General features: G+C 35.0%; 2 protein-coding genes and 1 non-coding gene across 8 annotated transcripts in view; 1 reads left to right on the top strand and 2 right to left on the bottom strand.

The window, feature by feature from the left end:
* Positions 1-4,179, bottom strand: part of TMTC3 (transmembrane O-mannosyltransferase targeting cadherins 3) — a 62,025-nt gene extending 57,846 nt beyond the window's left edge. The window contains exon 1 of the mRNA XM_068561775.1: positions 3,931-4,179. The gene's annotated coding sequence lies outside the window, so the exon portion shown is untranslated. The remainder of the gene's footprint in view (positions 1-3,930) is intronic.
* Positions 4,172-19,550, top strand: part of CEP290 (centrosomal protein 290) — a 94,632-nt gene continuing 79,253 nt past the window's right edge. For 2 of the 6 annotated variants that reach the window (XM_068561774.1, XM_068561773.1), the window contains exons 1-12: positions 4,352-4,516; positions 5,054-5,183; positions 5,335-5,412; positions 6,400-6,469; positions 6,835-6,881; positions 8,602-8,745; positions 12,892-12,945; positions 13,697-13,849; positions 14,244-14,426; positions 15,081-15,170; positions 17,820-17,942; positions 18,885-19,008. In XM_068561774.1, the coding sequence (XP_068417875.1) occupies positions 5,082-5,183; positions 5,335-5,412; positions 6,400-6,469; positions 6,835-6,881; positions 8,602-8,745; positions 12,892-12,945; positions 13,697-13,849; positions 14,244-14,426; positions 15,081-15,170; positions 17,820-17,942; positions 18,885-19,008 (1,168 nt within the window). In that variant the 5' untranslated portion in view covers positions 4,352-4,516; positions 5,054-5,081. The other 4 variants (XM_068561772.1, XM_068561768.1, XM_068561771.1 and 1 more) reach the window with 3 other exon arrangements.
* LOC137776003 (U6atac minor spliceosomal RNA) lies at positions 17,285-17,408 on the bottom strand. Its single transcript, XR_011076126.1, has one exon. It is a non-coding gene; the product is annotated as a U6atac minor spliceosomal RNA (small nuclear RNA).

Here is a 19,550-nt window from a genome sequence, read left to right as displayed (position 1 = left end):
CCCCACTTGCCGCAACTAGAGAAAGCCCTCGCACAGAAACGAAGACCCAACACAGCAATCAATCAATCAATAAATAAATCTTTAAAAAAAAAATTTCTTGGTTCACAGTTAGGTACAAATATATTTTAGTGCATTACAGCCTAGACCCTAGCTAACTTGTTTCCTACTGCATCCCTGGTGTCTAGCACAGTGTATAAGCCCAAAAATATTGTTAGAATGAGTAAAGTAATAAAATTTAAGCAAGATTTTGCACTTAGTCGGGACTGTAATTGAGACCTGGCTTACAACCTTAGCTTCATTAATTATTATGAAATTGCTTAGGTTCTCAGAACCTGTTTTCACTTCAGAAAAATGAGAATAAAACTTGCCATTACGCCAGGTACCTTCAGTTCCTGAGAATATAAATGTGAATAAGAAGGTGAAGGAAGTAAGGGTAGAACAGACCAACACAGACAAAACGAAACTAATAAATAAATAAAGAGAAAATAACAGTTGTAATGAGTGAAAAAACAAGGAGAAAAATAAGGTGTTGCAATAAAAATAACAGATTACTACTACAAAAATAAATATGCAATTTTAAGCATAGTAAATGACATAATATGTGCTCCAGAAACATTAGCTTTCATCTCTGCCTTCCCCTGCTAAATTATGAATTAAAAACACTGAATGTGGGAATTCCCTGGTGGTCCAGTGATTAGGACTTCACATGCTCAGAGCCGAGGGCGTGGGTTCGATCCCTGGTGGGGGAACTAAGATCCCACAAGCCGTGCAGTGTAGTCAAAAAACAAACAAACAAACAAACACTGAACATGAAGAATATCTAATTCAAATTCTTGAGTAATCAAAGTTACATAATTAGAATATGATGATATTTAATATAGATTGTAAGACTGAAGAATAAGCACTTTACAAGTACTGGTTCCCAGCATGCCTGAGAAGGCAATATAGCAGTTATGAACATATCCTTTAGCCAGAAAGATTCACGTTCCATCATACTATTTAAGTTTGAGCAGAGTATTTAACCTTTCCAAACTCTGCTTTCTTAACTTAGTTGGAAAATGAGGACAAATTAAGCAGCTATTTCATTGGATTGTTATGAAGATTAAATAACGAAAAAGCTATAGTAATCAAAATAGTTTGCAGCTAGCATAAAAACAAACACGCAGATCAATAGAACAGAATAGAGAGGCGAGAAATAAACAAAGGAACCAAGAATATACAATGGGGAAAGAATAATCTCTTTAATAAATAGTGTTGGGAAAACTGGAGAACCACATGCAAAAGAATAAACTGAACCCCTATTTTATACCACTCACAAAAATCAACTCAAAGTGGATTAAAGAATTGAACGTAAGACCTAAAACCATAAACCTCCTGGTAGAAAACAAGGGGGTAAGCTCCCTGACACTGGTCTTGGCAATGATTTTTTGGATTTGAAACCAAAAGTAAAGGCAACAAAAACAAAAATAAATAAGTGGGCCTATGTCAAACTAAAAAGCTTCTGCACAAAAAAGGAAACCAACAAAATGAAAAGGCAACCTATGGAATGAGGGGCAATATTTGCAAAAATATATATATGAAATAGGTTAATATCCAAAATATATAAAGAACTCTTACAACTGAATAGCAAAAAAAAAAAAAAAAAAAAAAAAAAAAATCTGATTGGGCTTCCCTGGTGGCGCAGTGGTTGAGAATCTGTCTGCTAATGCAGGGGACATGGGTTCGAGCCCTGGTCTGGGAAGATCCCACATGCCGCGGAGCAACTAGGCCCGTGAGCCACAACTACTGAGCCTGCGCGTCTGGAGCCTGTGCCCAGCAACAAGAGAGGCCACGATAGTGAGAGGCCCGCGCACCGCGATGAAGAGTGGCCCCCACTTGCCGCAACTAGAGAAAGCCCTCGCACAGAAACGAAGACCCAACACAGCCAAAAATAAATAAATAAATAAATAAATAAATAAATTTTAAAAAATAAAATAAAATTACTCTAGGCATGTAATTCTAAAGTTTAAAAAAAAAAAATCTGATTAAAAAATGGGCACAGGAACTTCTTCCCAAGAAGACACGTAATGGCCGACAGGTACATGAAAAGGTGCTCACCATCACTAATCATCAGTGAAATGCAAATCAAAATTACAATGAGATTATCAATTACTTTACACCTGCTAAGAATGGCCATCATCAAAAAGAGATAACAAGCATTGGCAGCAAGGATGTGGAGAAAAGGAAACACTTGTGCACTGTTGGTGGGAACGTAAATTGATGCAGCCATCACAGAAAACAGTATGGGGTTCCTCAAAAAATTAAAAACAGAACTATCATACTATCCAGCAATTCCACTTCTGGGTATATATCCGAAGAAAACAAAATCACTATTCTGAAGTGATATTCATTCAGCATTATTTACAATAGCCAACCCATAGAAACAACCTAAGTGTAAATCGATGGATGAAAGGATAAAGAAAATGTAGTATATACACACAATGGAGTATTATTCAGCCACAAAAAAGAAATCTTACCATTTGTAACACCATGACAACACGGAAGGACCATGAGGGCATTACGCTAAGTGAAATGCCATACAGAGAAGGACAAATACTGTGTGATCTCGTTTATATGTGGGATCTAAAAAAACCGAATTCATAGAAACAAACAGATCAGTCAACAGGTACAAACTTTCATTTAAAAGATATATAATTTCTGGGGACATAATGTACAGCATGGTTTAAAAAAACGTTAATGGGGCTTCCCTGGTGGCACAGTGGTTGAGAATCTGCCTGCCAATACAGGGGACACGGGTTCGAGCCCTGGTCTGGGAAGATCCCACGTGCCGCGGAGCAACTAGGCCCGTGAGCCACAACTACTGAGCCTGCGCGTCTGGAGCCTGTGCTCCGCAACAAGAGAGGCCGCGATAGTGAGAGGTCCGCGCACCGCGATGAAGAGTGGCCCCCACTTGCCGCAACTAGAGAAAGCCCTCGCACAGAAACGAAGACCCAACACATCCATAAATAAGTAAATAAATAAATAATTAATTAAAAAAAAAAAACAAACGTTAATGAACAGTGTTTGACATATCATCTTACAGTAAAGGACTAGACAAAATTATAATTCCTACAGATCTGATGACTGTCTTTAAATGTATCTCACAAAATCAGTATATCTGTTTTTATTTTCTACTGAGCTATTTCTACTGAACGGTTTGGAAAGAAATCAATTGTTTTCAAAAGTAAACTTCAATATCAATTATAGGGAAGAAATGAAAGAAAGTGCTTAAAAAAAAAAAAAAAGATAAAGATGAGAGGCACTGCTCCAAAGAGTTTTAAATGTCATTTGGTTTTCAAGTCTACATCTTCTTAAGAAAGTTTTCCTAGTGCTGTATCATACTCCAGCATGGCTGAGAGCAGCCAGATGAGCAAAACTTGCAAAATAAGAGCTGTAAACACCTGAGAAATCGTTTTCATAGAAAGGCACTCTCCGTCACCAAGCAAGTGACAGCAACAGGGCTGGTGAGTACTGAGGCCCCTTCTCTCTCCACCCCCCGCAGTGGCCTGGGCAAGTTATAACCTCTCCTCTCTAGAACCTTCCCTCTACACCTACTAGCTCCTCAACCTTCAAGTCCTTCAATCCGCGAAGGTAATAGCGCTACAGGTAAGGCGACCAGGGTCAGAGGATGCGGTGTCCCCAATTCCTCACTCGCCCCCAAACCATGATCGCGGCCCCCAGTCCACTATACAGACAGATTCTGATACAGAAGAAGGCTAAAACTTTTTCTTCTTACAGAGGGCACCACCCGGAGCGTCGCCGGCAAACGCCCAAGGAGAGGGCGGGGTCTTCCCACCTCTTCAGACTCCGGCCCCAACATTAAGAGCTTCTTTCAGCCGGGATCGCTACCCTCAACTCCTCCCCCACCGCTGACCGACAGCCCGACCTCACCTGAGAGCGGTTCCACCAGGGAATGGCTTAGAGAAACCTCGGGAAGAGCGGTCCGGCGAGAAACGCCACCGAAGGCACAGTCATGGTCCGCCTTGTTCAGGCGACCAGTGCAGACACGCCTCGGCCGCCGCGCCTCCCGCCTCGAGGCGGTTCCCCCGCACCCCGGTACAGTCTCAGCCTCCCGCACTGCACGCCGGGAACGGCCTAGCTCCACTTCTCAGACTTCAGCGTCCAGGACGCCCCGGCCTCCAAGCAAACTGCACTCTGGGATTTGCAGTCCTCATCCCAGGCCTTCTCCCCGCCTTTAACACAGAGTCCAGGGACCCCGCTGCGGAATCTAAACGTAAAGCATCACCCACGGTCGTGAATAGTAGGCGACGCTTGCATCCGGGCTCTTGCTCCGGCCTCGGCTAGGTGGGAAATGCGTCGCTTAGCAGCCGCCGCCGCTATTACTCGCTCTAGATCCGTTGGCGGGATCCAGTGTCCGATTGGAACCGCGCTGGGGAGCGGTCAGGCGTGGCGGCGGGGCTCGGCTGGGTGGGTGCGGTAGCTGAGGGGCCGCCTCTGGATGCCAGGCTTGGTTTAGGTGGGTGGATCCTGGAGAGCGCGGACAGAGAGTTCTTCCCGCAAAGGTTCTTTAAGCCTAACGGCCCAAATAAACAACAGCCCCTTAGCCTTTGATTTGCAGTCCATCTGCCTTCCCCTCGCTTCAGCCTTGGTTTCTCGGGCCCAACTGCACTCATTTCAATCGTTTACTTTCTCGCTTTTTTTTTTCTTTTCCCCTTAATCCTAGCTCCTGTTTCTCAGAATCAGGGGTCAATTTCAGCCTCCCAAGCATCGAGCGCTTTGGTGGTATGGGGGCGTGGAGGAAGGGGGCACAGAATCTTAGTTCTGGCTTAGATTAGTTTAACCATGGAAGCCGTCATAATTTAGCCGATAAAATAGCTGATGATTTGTCGCAACTGCTGTAATTTTGATCAAGGCTATTTTACCCACATATCTGTTATACAATTAAGGAGCCATACCTCTTTGCTAACATCGTGGAGAGTTGTAATAGCATAATCTGTAAAAACAGTAATGCTGTTTACCTTGAAAATGCTAATACCCACTTGTCTTGTTACAGAAAGTAAAGCACAGTGAAAGAATTCAAGATGCCACCTAATATAAACTGGAAAGAAATAAGAAAAGTTGACCCAGATGAGTTGCCTCGTCAGGAAGAACTGGCAGATAATTTATTGATTTCCTTATCCAAGGTACTTAATTGATAAATAATGTATAGATATATACATACAACTATGATAGTCTAAGTTGTCCCTGAAATCACTGAATGGTACAACTGGAAGATTTCTTGTATTTTGCTTAAGGGTTATAAAATATGAAATAGTTGCTTTTCTCTTTACTTAGGTGGAAGTAAAGGAGCTAAAAAGTGAAAGTCAAGAAAATATGATACACCTTTTCAGAATTACTCAGTCTCTAATGAAGGTTTGTATACAGTAGGTTTTAATAATAGCTTTGATTATTAGAGAAAGTGTAAGAATCTCTTCTTAGATAATTTAATCTCTGTGAAAGTACTTTGTAAAATCTAAATGACCACTAAAAAATGAGATATCTTCAAATGTCAACTGAGAATTTTAGGTGAAAAACATTGCTAGTTTCTGCTCTAAAGTTCCTAAAAGAGTGTGTAGGGGAAACAGAATGGTTATGTTTAAAAAAGCATAAGGAGGTCCTATGTTAATTATGTTACAGTTTGTTACAGTAGCTGACTACTGTTGGGATTTGTTAGGAGGGGAAGAGATTTAGGTGTGAGAAAACTTTATAAAGGTCAAAGACAGATGAGTAGTTTTAGGTAAGTGGAGGGCAGTGGTAAAGTGTTAAGGAGATTCTAGAGCTGGAGGTTACTATAAATAAAAACTAGGAATAGAAAGTATGCATGTTCTTTACATTTAAGGAGACAAGTACAGAAAGTTTATAATAGCAGGTTGTAGAGGAAACAATGTTGGGTATAGTTTAGAGTAGGCTGTCTAGGGCCTTTAAAGACGTATTTTATGCTATCAGCAATTAGGAGCCATTAAAGGTTTTTGAGCTATAATTGGTAGATACAAAAATATGCCTTAAGAGAGTTAAACTTATGAAGGAAGTTAGACAAAATTATGGACTAGAATAATGAAAATTAGAATAGAATAAAAGAGATAGTTGAAAACATTACAAAGAGAAAAGTTGCAATGCTACACGTAAGACTTGAGGGAAAAGAGGAATCAAAGATGTTTCAAACTCTTAGGAATCTAGAAATTATAGCCTTAAGAAAATCATCTATTCATTCGACAAATGTTTGCTGAATGTCTCCTTGTGCCAGGCATTGCAGGCAGTAAGTACTGGGATAGCAAATACAAAACAAAATTCTTATTTTCAGTGCTTACATTCTAGTGTAAAGGCATACTGAAATAACTTTTTTTTTTTCTTAACGTTTAGATGAAAGCTCAAGAAGTAGAGCTAGCTTTGGAAGAAGTTGAAAAAGCTGGAGAAGAACAAGCAAAATTTGGTAAATGCCTTGGGGAAAAGATTATTATGGTGTTAAATAGTGGATTTCATTTATTCACTAAGCAGTGGAGAATTAGCTTTAATATATTGGGTTGACCAAAAAGTAAGATCTTATGGACAAATCCAAACAAAGTTTCTGGCCAACCCAATATTTTATAAAATGTGTATACTCAGTTTATTTTGAAAGATTTTTCTAGAACTCCTATTTCATGGATCAGGTACAAAATAGTTATTTTCTTATGTTACCTTATCATTACAATCATGATGGACTCTTTAAAAATTAATTTTATTATTTTATTGAAAATTATTGAAAAGTTTGTTTTGAGATAAATCTGACCAATTGAAACATTTATCTTTTTTTAATAGAAAATCAATTAAAAACTAAAGTAATGAAACTGGAAAATGAACTGGAGGTATGTTCTTTTGTATTCCTTAGGGTGTAATCATTGTAAATATTATTTTCAATTATTATTTAAAAATTTTTTCTTTATAATTAGCTGGAAAAATCACTGGAATGATATTGTGTTTATAATTGTTCGTTCAGTATATATTTTACATGCCTATTTATGTATCTTAAATTCTACTAAGGATTGCACATCCAATTGTGAACAAAATAAAAACATTGAATAACCTCATGGAGCTTATAGTCCAGAGAAATATACAGAGAGATTACTATAACTGAGGTGGAATGAGGCATGTTGGAATTTGAGGAACAGTGACAGAAGGGTGTAGGAGAAGAGTTAGCTTCTGAGAAATCCAAGAGCCAAAATGTGAATGTATTGTTAAGGAACTGAATACATTGAGATTACTGAGACTGTGGGAAAGAATGTGATACAAATGGATTAGCCTTTATAAGGAGGAAGGACCTTTTTCCTTGGTAAAAGGGAGGAAGGAAGAATGGATATGAACAGAAGTTTTTGATGTTTGTAGGTTTAGTGCCTGGAATTTGAGAGGATGGAGAGGTCATCTGCTAAAAATAAGAGTGAAAGATGTGTGGTCAAATTTTAAAGAAGTCAGATAAAACCAGAAATATAGTGGAGAATGAACTGGAGATTTCAGTCTCTGGAGTTAGATAGTTTACGTTCAAACCCTGGTTTTTTAGCATGTTAACTCTGTGAATTTAGATGGTTTATTTTCTATTCCCTGTCGTATATCCAGCTTCTAGGGAAATACCAGTCATTCTCAATAAATACTTGTTAAGTGAGCTATGAAGTAAGATCGATTCTGTGTTAGTGTTTAGCAAGGCAACTACTATAGAATAGAAGGATAGGACAGTTGGAGATGTTGGTAAGAAAGTGCTTTTTGAAGGAGGTTAAGAGTAAGAAAAGTTTCGTTAAGGTAGAAGAGTTACAGAACTGTATGCTAGGGAGATGAATGTGAAACAGATTAGATGACTAAAGGATTTCTGATGTTTTTGACTATGACCCAAAGTAACAGGAAAATGAAGCAAAATGTATTTAGTCTGCTGCAAAATTTTAAAGATAATCTAATTTTGGGTGTTCAATATGGTAGCACTAGCTACATGTGGACATTAGCATTTAAATTAATTACAGTTAAAATTAAGAATTCAGTTCTTTAGTTGCACTAGCCACATTTCAAGTGCTCAGTAGACACATGTAGATAGTGGCTACTGTATTGGGCAGTGCAGAGAACGTTTCCTTTATCCAGAAAGTCCTTTCAGATAACACTGGTCTAAATAGTCAGTGGTATGAGGGAAAGGGCAGGTTAAGAGCACCATGGGTCAGTGGCTAGGGTGGAGGCTCTGGTGATTTGTAGCCTGGTTTCAGAGCTCTGATGCTCAGGGGAAGCCTAGATAGTTCAGCTCAAAGATCGTTGTATGCCTTTGCACTTTACCCTGGTGTCTGTGGCTCAGCGGCTATAACAGAGCCTGAGTGATTGACTGTTAATTCTTCATACTCTGGATGGCTCAGGAAGAGCTTAAGGGGTTGTCAGCCTGTGAACTAAAGCTTAAATATGCTTAATAAAAAAAAATTGTTTTTAAGCAACATGATTTTAAACATCTTGTGCTGATTATGATAAAATTTAAAGTCAAGATAATTATTTTTGTTATTGATTCATTTGAATCTCCAGATATAATGGAATTAATTTATACTTTTGGTTTATTACTTTAAGATGGCACAGCACTCTGCAGGTGGACGTGACACTCGCTTTTTACGAGATGAAATTCGCCAACTTGAAAAGCAGTTGGAACAAAAAGATAAAGAATTGGAGGACATGGAAAAAGAATTAGAGAAAGAAAAGAAAGTTAATGAGCAAGTAAGGCACAGTTTTTCAATGACTCTTAACTGTTCAAATTACCAAAAAACACCACCTGTTTATGCTTTTTATAATTATTAGTGACAGTTTCAATTTTTATGTTTTATGTTATTTGTGAGAATTGATGTACGCTTATTGCTAAGGTTTTATGTAACAGTTCATGTTGTCATCATGTCTTTAAAATATAATGGATCAGGTACATCTAGAGAATGAATATGACCTAGAGATTAATTCTTTATACATGGAAGTACCTTTTTCTCCGGACGTTAGAATTCTTCACATAAAGTTGAAGATTTGATCTGGAATATTGGTATGAAGAAATTAATAGGCATTCAGAAACAATTGATTTGGGCTTCCCTGGTGGCACAATGGTTAAGAATCCGCCTGCCAATGCAGGGGACACGGGTTCGAGCCCTGGTCTGGGAAGATCCCACACGCCACAGAGCAACTAAGCCCATGCACCATGACTATTGAGCCTGTGCTCTAGAGCGTGAGAGCCACAACTACTGAGTCTGTTTGCTACAACTGTTGAAGCCCACGTGCCTAGAGCCTGTGCTCCACAACGAGAGAAGCCACCACAATGAGAAGAACGTGCACTGCAATGAAGATTAGCCCCCGCTCGCTGCAACTAGAGAAAGCCCATGCACAGCAACGAAGACCCAATGCAGCCAAAAATAAATAAATAAAATTAAAAAAAAAAATTTTGATTTTCTTATTTTTCATAACATAGTTTGGGGAAAACGATATTTATTTGTATTTATATTAGTAGTAGACTTGGAAATTAATCTTTTAGTGATGTATTCAATAATAATTTTTTAATTTTCAGGTGTACCTCACTTTATGTAATACGTAGGTTCTTAAAAAGTGTTAATCTCACCATTTTGTAAATCAATTCATATTTTAAACCATGACATGTCATCTTTTATACAAGCATAGTTTATTATTACCTCTTATGTTATACTTGTTATTTATAAAATAATTCATGCAATGTTCACTTAAATTTAGTTTGAGGAAAAAATTATTTTTTTGCTGATAAGTTTGTATTTCCTGTCAGAAAATAGTATGCTTTCTTTTTTTGCCTCAGCTGTCAGTGAACTTAGTCCAAAATCTGGTGCCTACATGTATTAACTGTCCCATCCCTGGTGCCCAGAAGCTTTTTCTCCCTTTGTGTCCTTTATAAGGTCAATATTTTATCACATCCTGATAATCTTATTTTGTCCATTGTTCTCTTGGAAATAGATGGTTATAAATTTTAAGTAAACGACATTGATTATGAGGTAACATTGCTATTTAAAAAGAATTCATCATAGACTGATTTGTAAGGAAAAGCATCCCCATTCTTGATATATCTATTTTATTATATAGTTTGGAAGTCATGTAAAAGTGAGCCACCTGTACAGTTTTTGCAGTGGAAAAAGTATGGATTGATGCCACCTGAAGGTTAGGAATAAGCTCCTAGAGGATTATTTGTTTAGTTGACTCAGTGAAACATAACAGATCTATAGATTTCTTAATCATGAAGGGTCCAACCTATGCTATACAGTAATAGAATTGCTTAGGGAGGTGTCCGTGTATGTGTTTTTCTGGGCTATTGTTCTTTTGTCTAGCCCATATATTAGTCAACTTCTCACCATTGATACCATACACTGTTAGCTAATCAGAACCACCATGTCCATTCATATCTTAGACTACTATCTTCATTCATAGGCACACACACAGACAACTTGAATATATGGCTTATGTACCTTTCCAGCTGCTAGATTTCTTGAAGTAGAATATGGATATGAGTTGCTTTAGCAATTTCTTCTTTGCCCTTAACCAGTCATTCAGTTTTACTGAATACTTATAGCATGCCAGAGACTGTGCTAAATACTGAGGATACAGTGGGCAACACTATTCTGCTTCTCAACGATATTCACTGTCAATAACAAAGGTAACATAAGACAATATGATAGTCTGGGGATACATAAGGATATAAGAATACTCTGGAGTACTCTGGGGAGGTATACCTGAGTCAGTCTTGAGGTTCAAGAAGTGATCTGTAAACTGAGACCTGAAATAAGAGTTAGCCTGGAAGAGGGAATGGGATGTAGGTGATGGTTAAGGAAAAGGCATTCTGGGTAGAAGATACAGTGTTTACTAAGACCTAGAGGTAAGAGATAGCATGGTGTATTCAGGGAACTACAGTTATTCATTCTGGCTGGAATATAGGTAAAAATAGCTAGTGTAGAGTCCTTACTATGTGCCAGATACTTTATATGCATTAATTCATTATTCCTCATTTGATACTTATATGAGAGAGGTGACATTTCCCCCAGGCTACAGGTGAAGAAACAGACACAGAAAGGGTAGGTAATTGCCCATGGTTACACAACTAATAAATGATAAAGCCAGGATTTGATCCAGATTTACTCAAATTCTGTGCTCTTATCTGCTGTGCTACCCTACCTTTCCAGCTTTAACATTTATGATCCTCTAGAGAGATAAGCAAAGGCCAGTACCTGAGGAATTTGGTCCTTTTTCCAAAAAGGAGCCAATGAAGGATTTTGAACTCAGGGATATCATGATCAGATCTGTACTTTTCAAGTTTACTTTCCTCTGTGGAGAGTGGATTGAAGGGGGCCAAGACTAGTAAGGAGACATTTGTGCTAAGTCAGTGTGATGATGGACTAATTAGTGACTGAGGGGGATTAGGGACATAGACATGTTTGAGGGATGTAAATGTAATTGGATATGATGAATGATTGGTTGTTGGTGAAGAGGGAGGAATGGGTAGTCCACCTAATTTTCTGGGTTGGGCCACTGGATAGGTAGATAGCGCCATTCACAAGTGACACAAGGGGAGTTTAGAAGGTTTGTGATTATTATTTGTTTTGTACCTGTTGAGTTTGAGGTCCCTATGGGCATATTCAAAAAGGATATCTGGATAAGAAACTCGAGAGATACTGGGTAGATGATAAGAATTTGTGGGTCATCAGCATAGATACTGAAGCAATAGAAGTGATTGTAAGGCAGATGTCTGAGGTATAGAAATGTCTAATGCAAGAGGAAGAGGTGCTTCAAGGAACAGCCCAAGAAAGGACAAATATCAAGAGTATGATGTTTCAAAACCAAGGGAAAGGAGCATCAGTAGTATTAAATGCTTTAGCCTTAAGTTCTTGACATGTCTCTTCTTGTTAAAATTTTCCAATTCAAAACAGGATGGGAGTGTTTCTTAACTTCCAGATGATAATAATAATAATGGTAAAATTCTAAGATTCGTATAGCACATTGCATTTTATTATGAACTTTCTTTAAACTTTTATTTTTGAAAACTTTCTTATCTTCATAAAGATTGTAAGAAAAACAGTAAACACATACTCTTCATATAGGTTCACCAGATAACACTGTGCCACATATGCTTTATCTTTGTACACACAGACTTATTCTCCTTCTCTCCCCTCCCCTCCCCTCCCCTCCTTTCTTTTTTGCTGAGACATCAGAGTTAATTGCAGATGTCATGATACTTCATACTTAAATATTGCAAATGTCATGATATTTCATTCTTAAATATTTCAGTGCGTTTCCACTGAAAGGAGAGGTATTTTCCAATGTAACTACTTATATAATTAGCATACTCAGGAAATGTAATATCAATTCAGTACTGTTATCTAATATGTAGTCCATAATCAGATTTCCTCTATTGGCCCAATAATGTCCTTTTAGTCTCCCCACCCAATATCCAAGCATCCATGCTTCTTTTAACCATTATGTTCTACTGCTTTGTATTTCTAAGTAATTTAATGCTCACTGAGAGCAAAGAGTATTCTAGCCCTGGTAATAGAACTGCAAAATAATGAAGATCTTGGATGGAAGACTACTCATTATTAGGTTTTACGCTGGGGGAAGAGGGTAATGTTTTGTTTTCTGTATCCTTTGGTTAGAGGTTTTTGTTTTTTGTTTTATAATCTTTTAAACTCAACCTGCTTCATCCTTCCTAATCCTTAGTTAGTCAGTTTTCAAATTTTTGGCATATTATTCATGTCTTGGGTCGACATGAAGTCCTCAGTAGTTAAACATTCTCTACGTTATTGGAAAGGAACTGAAAACCTGGCATTACATAGAACTACTGCTGAATTTTATCTTATTTGTTTTTTGCTGTTTTAGTTGGCTCTTCGAAATGAGGAGGCGGAAAATGAAAACAGCAAATTAAGGAGAGAGGTTGGTAAAAAATTTTAGTAGTTGTGGTGGTTCAACAAAGATACTTACTAAAAAAGTGTTCATAAATTAATTCTGTAAGCAGAACTGGAATCGTCTAAGTAATTGATGTTTTCGAACCGTGATTTTATGATATGACTTTGTCTTAGGGAAATAGAAAATAAATTGGAAGGTGAGGCCGTTAAGTACTACATTCATCTCTTAGGTCTATGTGGGTAAATCTTGCTTTGTTTTTTAAGCTGTTCTTTGCAAGTTTGCTAACTGAATATATGACTGGATTTCTGCCTTATTTCCTCTTATTTTATCTGGCATTCTTTTAAAACTTTTGTTTCTCATTAAATCTTACAAATTCTGATTATTATTTGGTTCTTCTGAGCCAAATAATGTTTGTACATTGTTTATCCTGATAGTGCTTATCTTTTTAACATAATCAAAAGTTTTTTTTTGTTTTGGCTGGTAATTAATATTCTTTCTTTCTTTGATTATCCAAAATAATATCTCATTCTCCTAAAATTTTTTTTTTGTTTTCTTTAATTTCTAATTATTATATTTAATTATATATTGCCTTTCTCATTTCTAATTACCTTTTTCCTATCCTCTTCTGGAGAACAAACATCTAAAGAAAAAGGTGAGGCTTTAAGGGTGGTGAAACCTTGGAATTTTAAAGATGTGTTTTGAGATCACTATTCAGAGGGTGAAATTTTGTTTCTTTGGATAGTTTTTTTAATAGAATACTGTGTTGATCTGCCTTCAGAATGAACAGCTTCGTCAGGATATTATTGACTATCAAAAACAAATAGATTCACAAAAAGAAACACTTTTATCAAGAAGAGGAGAAGACAGTGACTACCGATCACAATTGTCTAAAAAAAACTATGAACTTGTCCAATATCTAGATGAAATTCAGGTAAAATGGATAGAAGTCATTTCAAAGCAATGATCTTTATAAAACTTTAATTTCATTATAATATAAATCTAGTATTTAGCCCTACATTTCAATATATTTAGTATAAATCTGCAACTACGTATTTGTAAAACATGAAATAAATTGCATCTTTGAAGTTGAAAATCTTGCAAATTCATTCTTGTTATATGCCTATCTTGGGCATTGTTTAAGAACTAAGATTCTTACTTACACTTTTCTTGATATTTAATTTGATTTAACTGACCAACAGCAATTGATAATAAATATCTATGAAGAATTCTGTTTTCTCCAGCAGACACTTATGACTCCATTTAGTATTAATTTAAATTTTAGTTTCTTAAATTGTTTTTAACTGTAGCATCTTTACCTTTCTTAGACTTTAACAGAAGCTAATGAGAAACTTGAACTTCAGAATCAAGAAATGAGAAAAAATCTAGAAGAGTCTGTACAGGAAATGGAGAAGATGACTGATGAATATAACAGGATGAAAGCTATTGTGCATCAGACAGATAATATAATGGACCAGTTAAAGAAAGAAAATGATCATTACCAGCTTCAAGTAAGAATTCCTGTTGGACTGACTTATTTGGGCAGACTTCATATTGCCTCATTACTATTTATTTGAAACTAGAAAGTACTTTTAACTTTCTAGGGTATGAATTTTTGTCTTATGCTCTAGTATGTCATCTTATACTGTAATCTGTTGCCATGGTAATATATTTGTCTCTATGTGTTTCTCTAGTCCCCTTACATATACCTTGTAATTCCTGCCATGTAGAGTATATGGGTGATACCTGAATGAATGTGTAGATAGCAATCCTGCAAATTTTCTGCTAAAGCCTCTTAGAAGTCCTGTGGACCATCAAGCTTAATTTTATACCTTAAAATAAATACACTCTAAATATCATAGAAGCCAATATATTGTTTACTACTTACATGGGATTAAACCTGTTTAAAAAATAGAGTAATACTTAAAAATACAATTCTCTAATGACAAAAAATAATTATACAACTGTAAAGATGCACAAACAATTAAAGGTCACCTTAACTACAGAATTGCTCCCATAATGAATATGCATTTGTAATGTATATGTATATATGTGCATGTGTATGCTTATCATGTGTGTAATATATGTGTAAATATTCATATACAACAAATACATGTATATTACACTAATTTGCAACAGTTCTTGAAATAATTGTTGCCTTTTAGGTGCAGGAGCTTACAAATCTTCTGAAAGCGAAAAATGAAGAAGATGATCCCATCATGGCAGCTGTCAATGCAAAAGTAGAAGAATGGAAGGTGCTTTTTTCAATTGCTGTAATAGCTTTTTCATTTTCATTTTAGATTTCAATTTTTTAGTCTTAATTTTCTTTAAAGTTCTTGTACTAGTTAATGACATTTTTATTAGGCATTTTTAAAAGTGTATTAAATGTTTTAGCTAGAAAACTCTAAGAACTGTTGTGTGTAGACCTCTAGCTTATCTGTTGTTGAATGAGCTCTTCTACATCAATGAGTTAAATTTTAAATTTTCTGATAGAAATCTAAGTCTAAAATATAATATGTCATCTAAAATAGATAATTATAAATAAAATTTAAATGTTTTCACATAAACCATAGGTACCTTGTATATTTTAGTTATATAGTTCCAGGTTTAATTTTAGTTTTTCTGACTCTCCTTCCATGTTAGATTAATCAAGCTATTGGCATTCAGTGGAAATGAGAGTAAGGAAGTGGATCAGGAATGGAAGTAAGGGAAGGGATCTTTCAGAATCACCTGAGAAGTCTTTTCAAAAATCTGTTCCTCCTCACCACTTTCTAACTCCAACCATAACCCCCAGCCTTACCATATCAGAAGTTAGAATTGTGATGATTATATATTTTGAAAAAAGTCTGAAGTGATTCTGAATAAATCTAATTTTAAAAGCTATCACTTTTATAGTCTTTGTTTCTAACAAGGTTCACATAAATCTTGTTGGCTATTTGAAATGATCATGTGGGAATCTCAGCTAACCTATATTTTAAACAAGAGCAGTAGCAGTGGAAATGAAATTTATAGAATCAATCAAAGGTCAATAAACTTTCTGTAAAAGGCCAGGGAGTAAATATTTTAGAATATTTGGTTTCTGGTGTATCTATTCAACTCTGCTATTATAATATGAAGGCAGCCATAGACAATACATAAATAAATGAGCAAGGCTGTTTTCCCAGTGAAACTTTACAGAAGCAGGCAGCAGGCCAAATTTGACCTATGAGCCATAGTTTACCAACCCCAGGAAAAAAAAGAGTTGTTTTTAATCGTTTAATTTTGGGGGAGAGATGTTAGCAAATGTATTCTTCTGCACTTTGTTTTTACTTAGTATCTTTTACTTAGTTTATATCAGTACATATGGTATTACTTTGTTCTTTTTAATGTAATTTTTCTTTGTAGATATGTATGTTATTGATTGCCTATTATGTGGCGTTTAGGAGCTTTACAATTTTTGCTGTTAGAAACAATGTTTTAATGAATATCCTTGTATATTTATTTTTAAAATGTGTATCTGTAGAATAAATGCTACAAGTGTAATTGTGATATATATTGCAAATATATTCCTCTAGTTTGTCACTTGTCTTTTGGCTTTATGGTATTTTTTACTATGAAGTATTTTTTTTTATATTGCATAAATTTATTATTTTTTATGGCTTTTGGCCTTTGTATCATAGTTAGAAAGGATTCTGAGTATAAAATTGTTTTCTCATATTTTCTCTAGTATCTTCTAGTTTCGTCTTTTACATGTAAATCTTTGAAGCATATATTATTTATTTTGGTATGAAGAGTGAGATATGGATGCAACCGAGCTACTCTGTTGTCTAAACATCATTTATTGAATATTTCATTTTTCTCCTACTAAAATACACTTCCATTTTTATTACATACAAAACTGTTGAATTTGAATTTATTTTGGGACTCTCTTCTTTATATTGATTGATCTGTTTTCTAACCATGTACACTTGTTTTAATTATTATGCTTAAATATTTGAAAAAGCTGTTCTCATTATTTATGTTTTTTAGATTCTTATAAATGTGCTTTTTAAATACAAATTTTAGAAATAGTTCTTTAAAATATGTTAGTTATTTTATTGGGTATATATTAAATTTATAAATTAATTTATAGATTGATTTTGATATTTGGTCCTAGCAAAGAACACAAGGTACCTTTCATTTTTTAAAAATTGAGGTAAAATTGACATAACATGATACTAGTTTCAGGTATACAGTGTAATGATTCGACGTTTGTATGTATTGCAAAATGATTACCCCAGTAAGTCCAGTTAACATCTGTAACCATACATAGTTACAATTTTTTTTTTCTGGTGATGAGAACTTTGAAGATCCACTCTCTTAGCTATTTTCAAATATGCAGTACAGTATTAAAAAATGATGATTAGAGGCCATGAAGTGGATGGCAATGCCATAACCATATGCATGTTGTCAAGCCTGAGGACCTCTTCCATTCTTGTCTAGAGGAATGCTAGCCTTTTCCTTTCATACAACATAACAAGATACCTTTTATTCATTCAAGATATTTTGTGCTTCTTAGTGTCATTTTAATGTTTTCTTCATAAGAGATTAGTTGTACAAAACTTTTTGTAATTGCAGGGAGTTATTTATAGCTTAGTGTTCTAGGAATGGGTTTTGGAAACTTGAGATTGTCTAAAAGATTGAATTTCTTAAAAAGCAAAAAATACAGTGTATATTTTTGAATCATTTCTTATCTGAATTTCAGGTTGTATGCACAAAAGAACAGTGGTCATTCCAATAGTTGCTATTTTCTCACTTCAAAGAATTTTATTTCCTGTATTTTCTCGAAATCTGCTAATGGTATATATTAAAAATATTTACCATAAATGAGGAATGGTTTATTAATTTTCCTCTTATGTAACAAATCCTATTTTGTTTATTTCTAGTTAATTTTGTCTTCTAAAGATGATGAAATTATTGAGTACCAGCAAATGTTACATAACCTGAGGGAGAAACTGAAAAATGCCCAGCTTGATGCTGATAAAAGTAATATTATGGCTCTACAACAGGTAAAACTTTCTCAAAATTTGGTTTATCAACAAGGTTTATTAAAGTTGGCAATGAAACTCTGAATTATGTCTTATTTATCTCCTGTGCCTAATCTAGTCACTTGCACTTTTGGGTATATAATAAAGTCTTTTGAAGTTTCTTACCCCGTCCAGTCCCAAGAAAAAATTAGAATTAAGTTTAGACTTAGGAATAAAATTATTTTATGTATTTTTCTCTATTGATGCAGATAATACATTTATTGTTTTGATTGGGAATTATTTAATAAAAAACTTTTAGAAAGTTTAAAAATATCTTAATACTCTGTTACTAAAGTCTATTGTGTTGTGTTTTAGTGCTGAAATATCCTGAACAATGTGAAATAAGCTAAAGTATGGTTATAATTTGTACTGTATAAAATTTTTTTTTTTATTGATAGTACAAATATATTCATATAGAAAGAAGTTACACTTGCATCAACTGTGCTCTCTAGTCATAGTCCAAAAGAAAGAAGGAAATTTGGGAAGTATTTGGAGAATAAGTCCGATTGCAAGGGACAAGATTTTTGAATGAAGTACTGCAGGGGTGAAAGCTAAGTTGAGTAAAGGAAAAAAGCACAAGGTAAAACACAAACATAAAATGATAAAAAGGTAGAATTAGATGGATGATGAAGAAAAGTAACACAAAAGGAGTCATAAGAAGCCACAAATATTAGAGAGTTCTGGAATTCGTATTTGTGAGAGTGCCAGCCCTTATATCATCTTTGAGTACTAGAGTGATAGCAGTATTCCTACAGTGATTAGTGCAGTTGAGGTATACAAAATAGTAAAAGGCACAGTTTTGACTCACAAAAAATATATTCTATAGTCTTGTTGAAAAAAACAAGACCTACCTTTTCTCTTACTTTAAAAATGTAGATTAATATTCATAAAGTGATACTATGTAATATTCAAAATATTTTATAGGGTATACAAGAACGAGATAGTCAAATTAAGATGCTCACTGACCAAGTAGAGCAATATACGAAAGAAATGGAAAAAAATACTTTTATTATTGAAGATTTGAAAAATGAGCTCCAAAGAAACAAAGGTAATTCAATGTTTTATAAGTATATAGTCATTTTATATACCATTAAGTTTTTAAAATATTTTATTTGTATTAAAATGAAATTATGTTATGCCAACAGATATATTAGTGATTTTTCTTTATTTGAATTTTATATTTTTTAAAAAATTGTACAAGGTATTATTGACTACTGTATTTATGATATTAGTATTTACACATGTAAATGATGGCAGTATTTTCTGTAGTTTTTCTCTGGTGAAAATTACATTAACCTCTATTACCAGATGGGCTGTATAAAAGAAATGAAAAATGGTGATATAATTGTATTTATCCTCCTTTTTGTAATTAACAAAGAATGGAAGAAAATAAAATTTTGATCAGTGTAGCAACATCGCAGAGATTTTTCAGAAGTAATTGACTTGTCAACATTTGAATTAACCTTACCCAACTTGATATGTCATCATATTCTCCCTACCTTGGGTCATGCTAGCTTACCTAACTCATCATATCCTTTGAATGTAAGCCCTTACAACATTAGTGATCTTATATTTCCAAAACACTATATA

Source organism: Eschrichtius robustus, chromosome 13 (genome assembly GCF_028021215.1).
Source record: "Eschrichtius robustus isolate mEscRob2 chromosome 13, mEscRob2.pri, whole genome shotgun sequence".
NCBI lineage: Eukaryota > Metazoa > Chordata > Mammalia > Artiodactyla > Eschrichtiidae > Eschrichtius > Eschrichtius robustus.
This window is presented reverse-complemented; position numbering and strand designations above follow the sequence as displayed.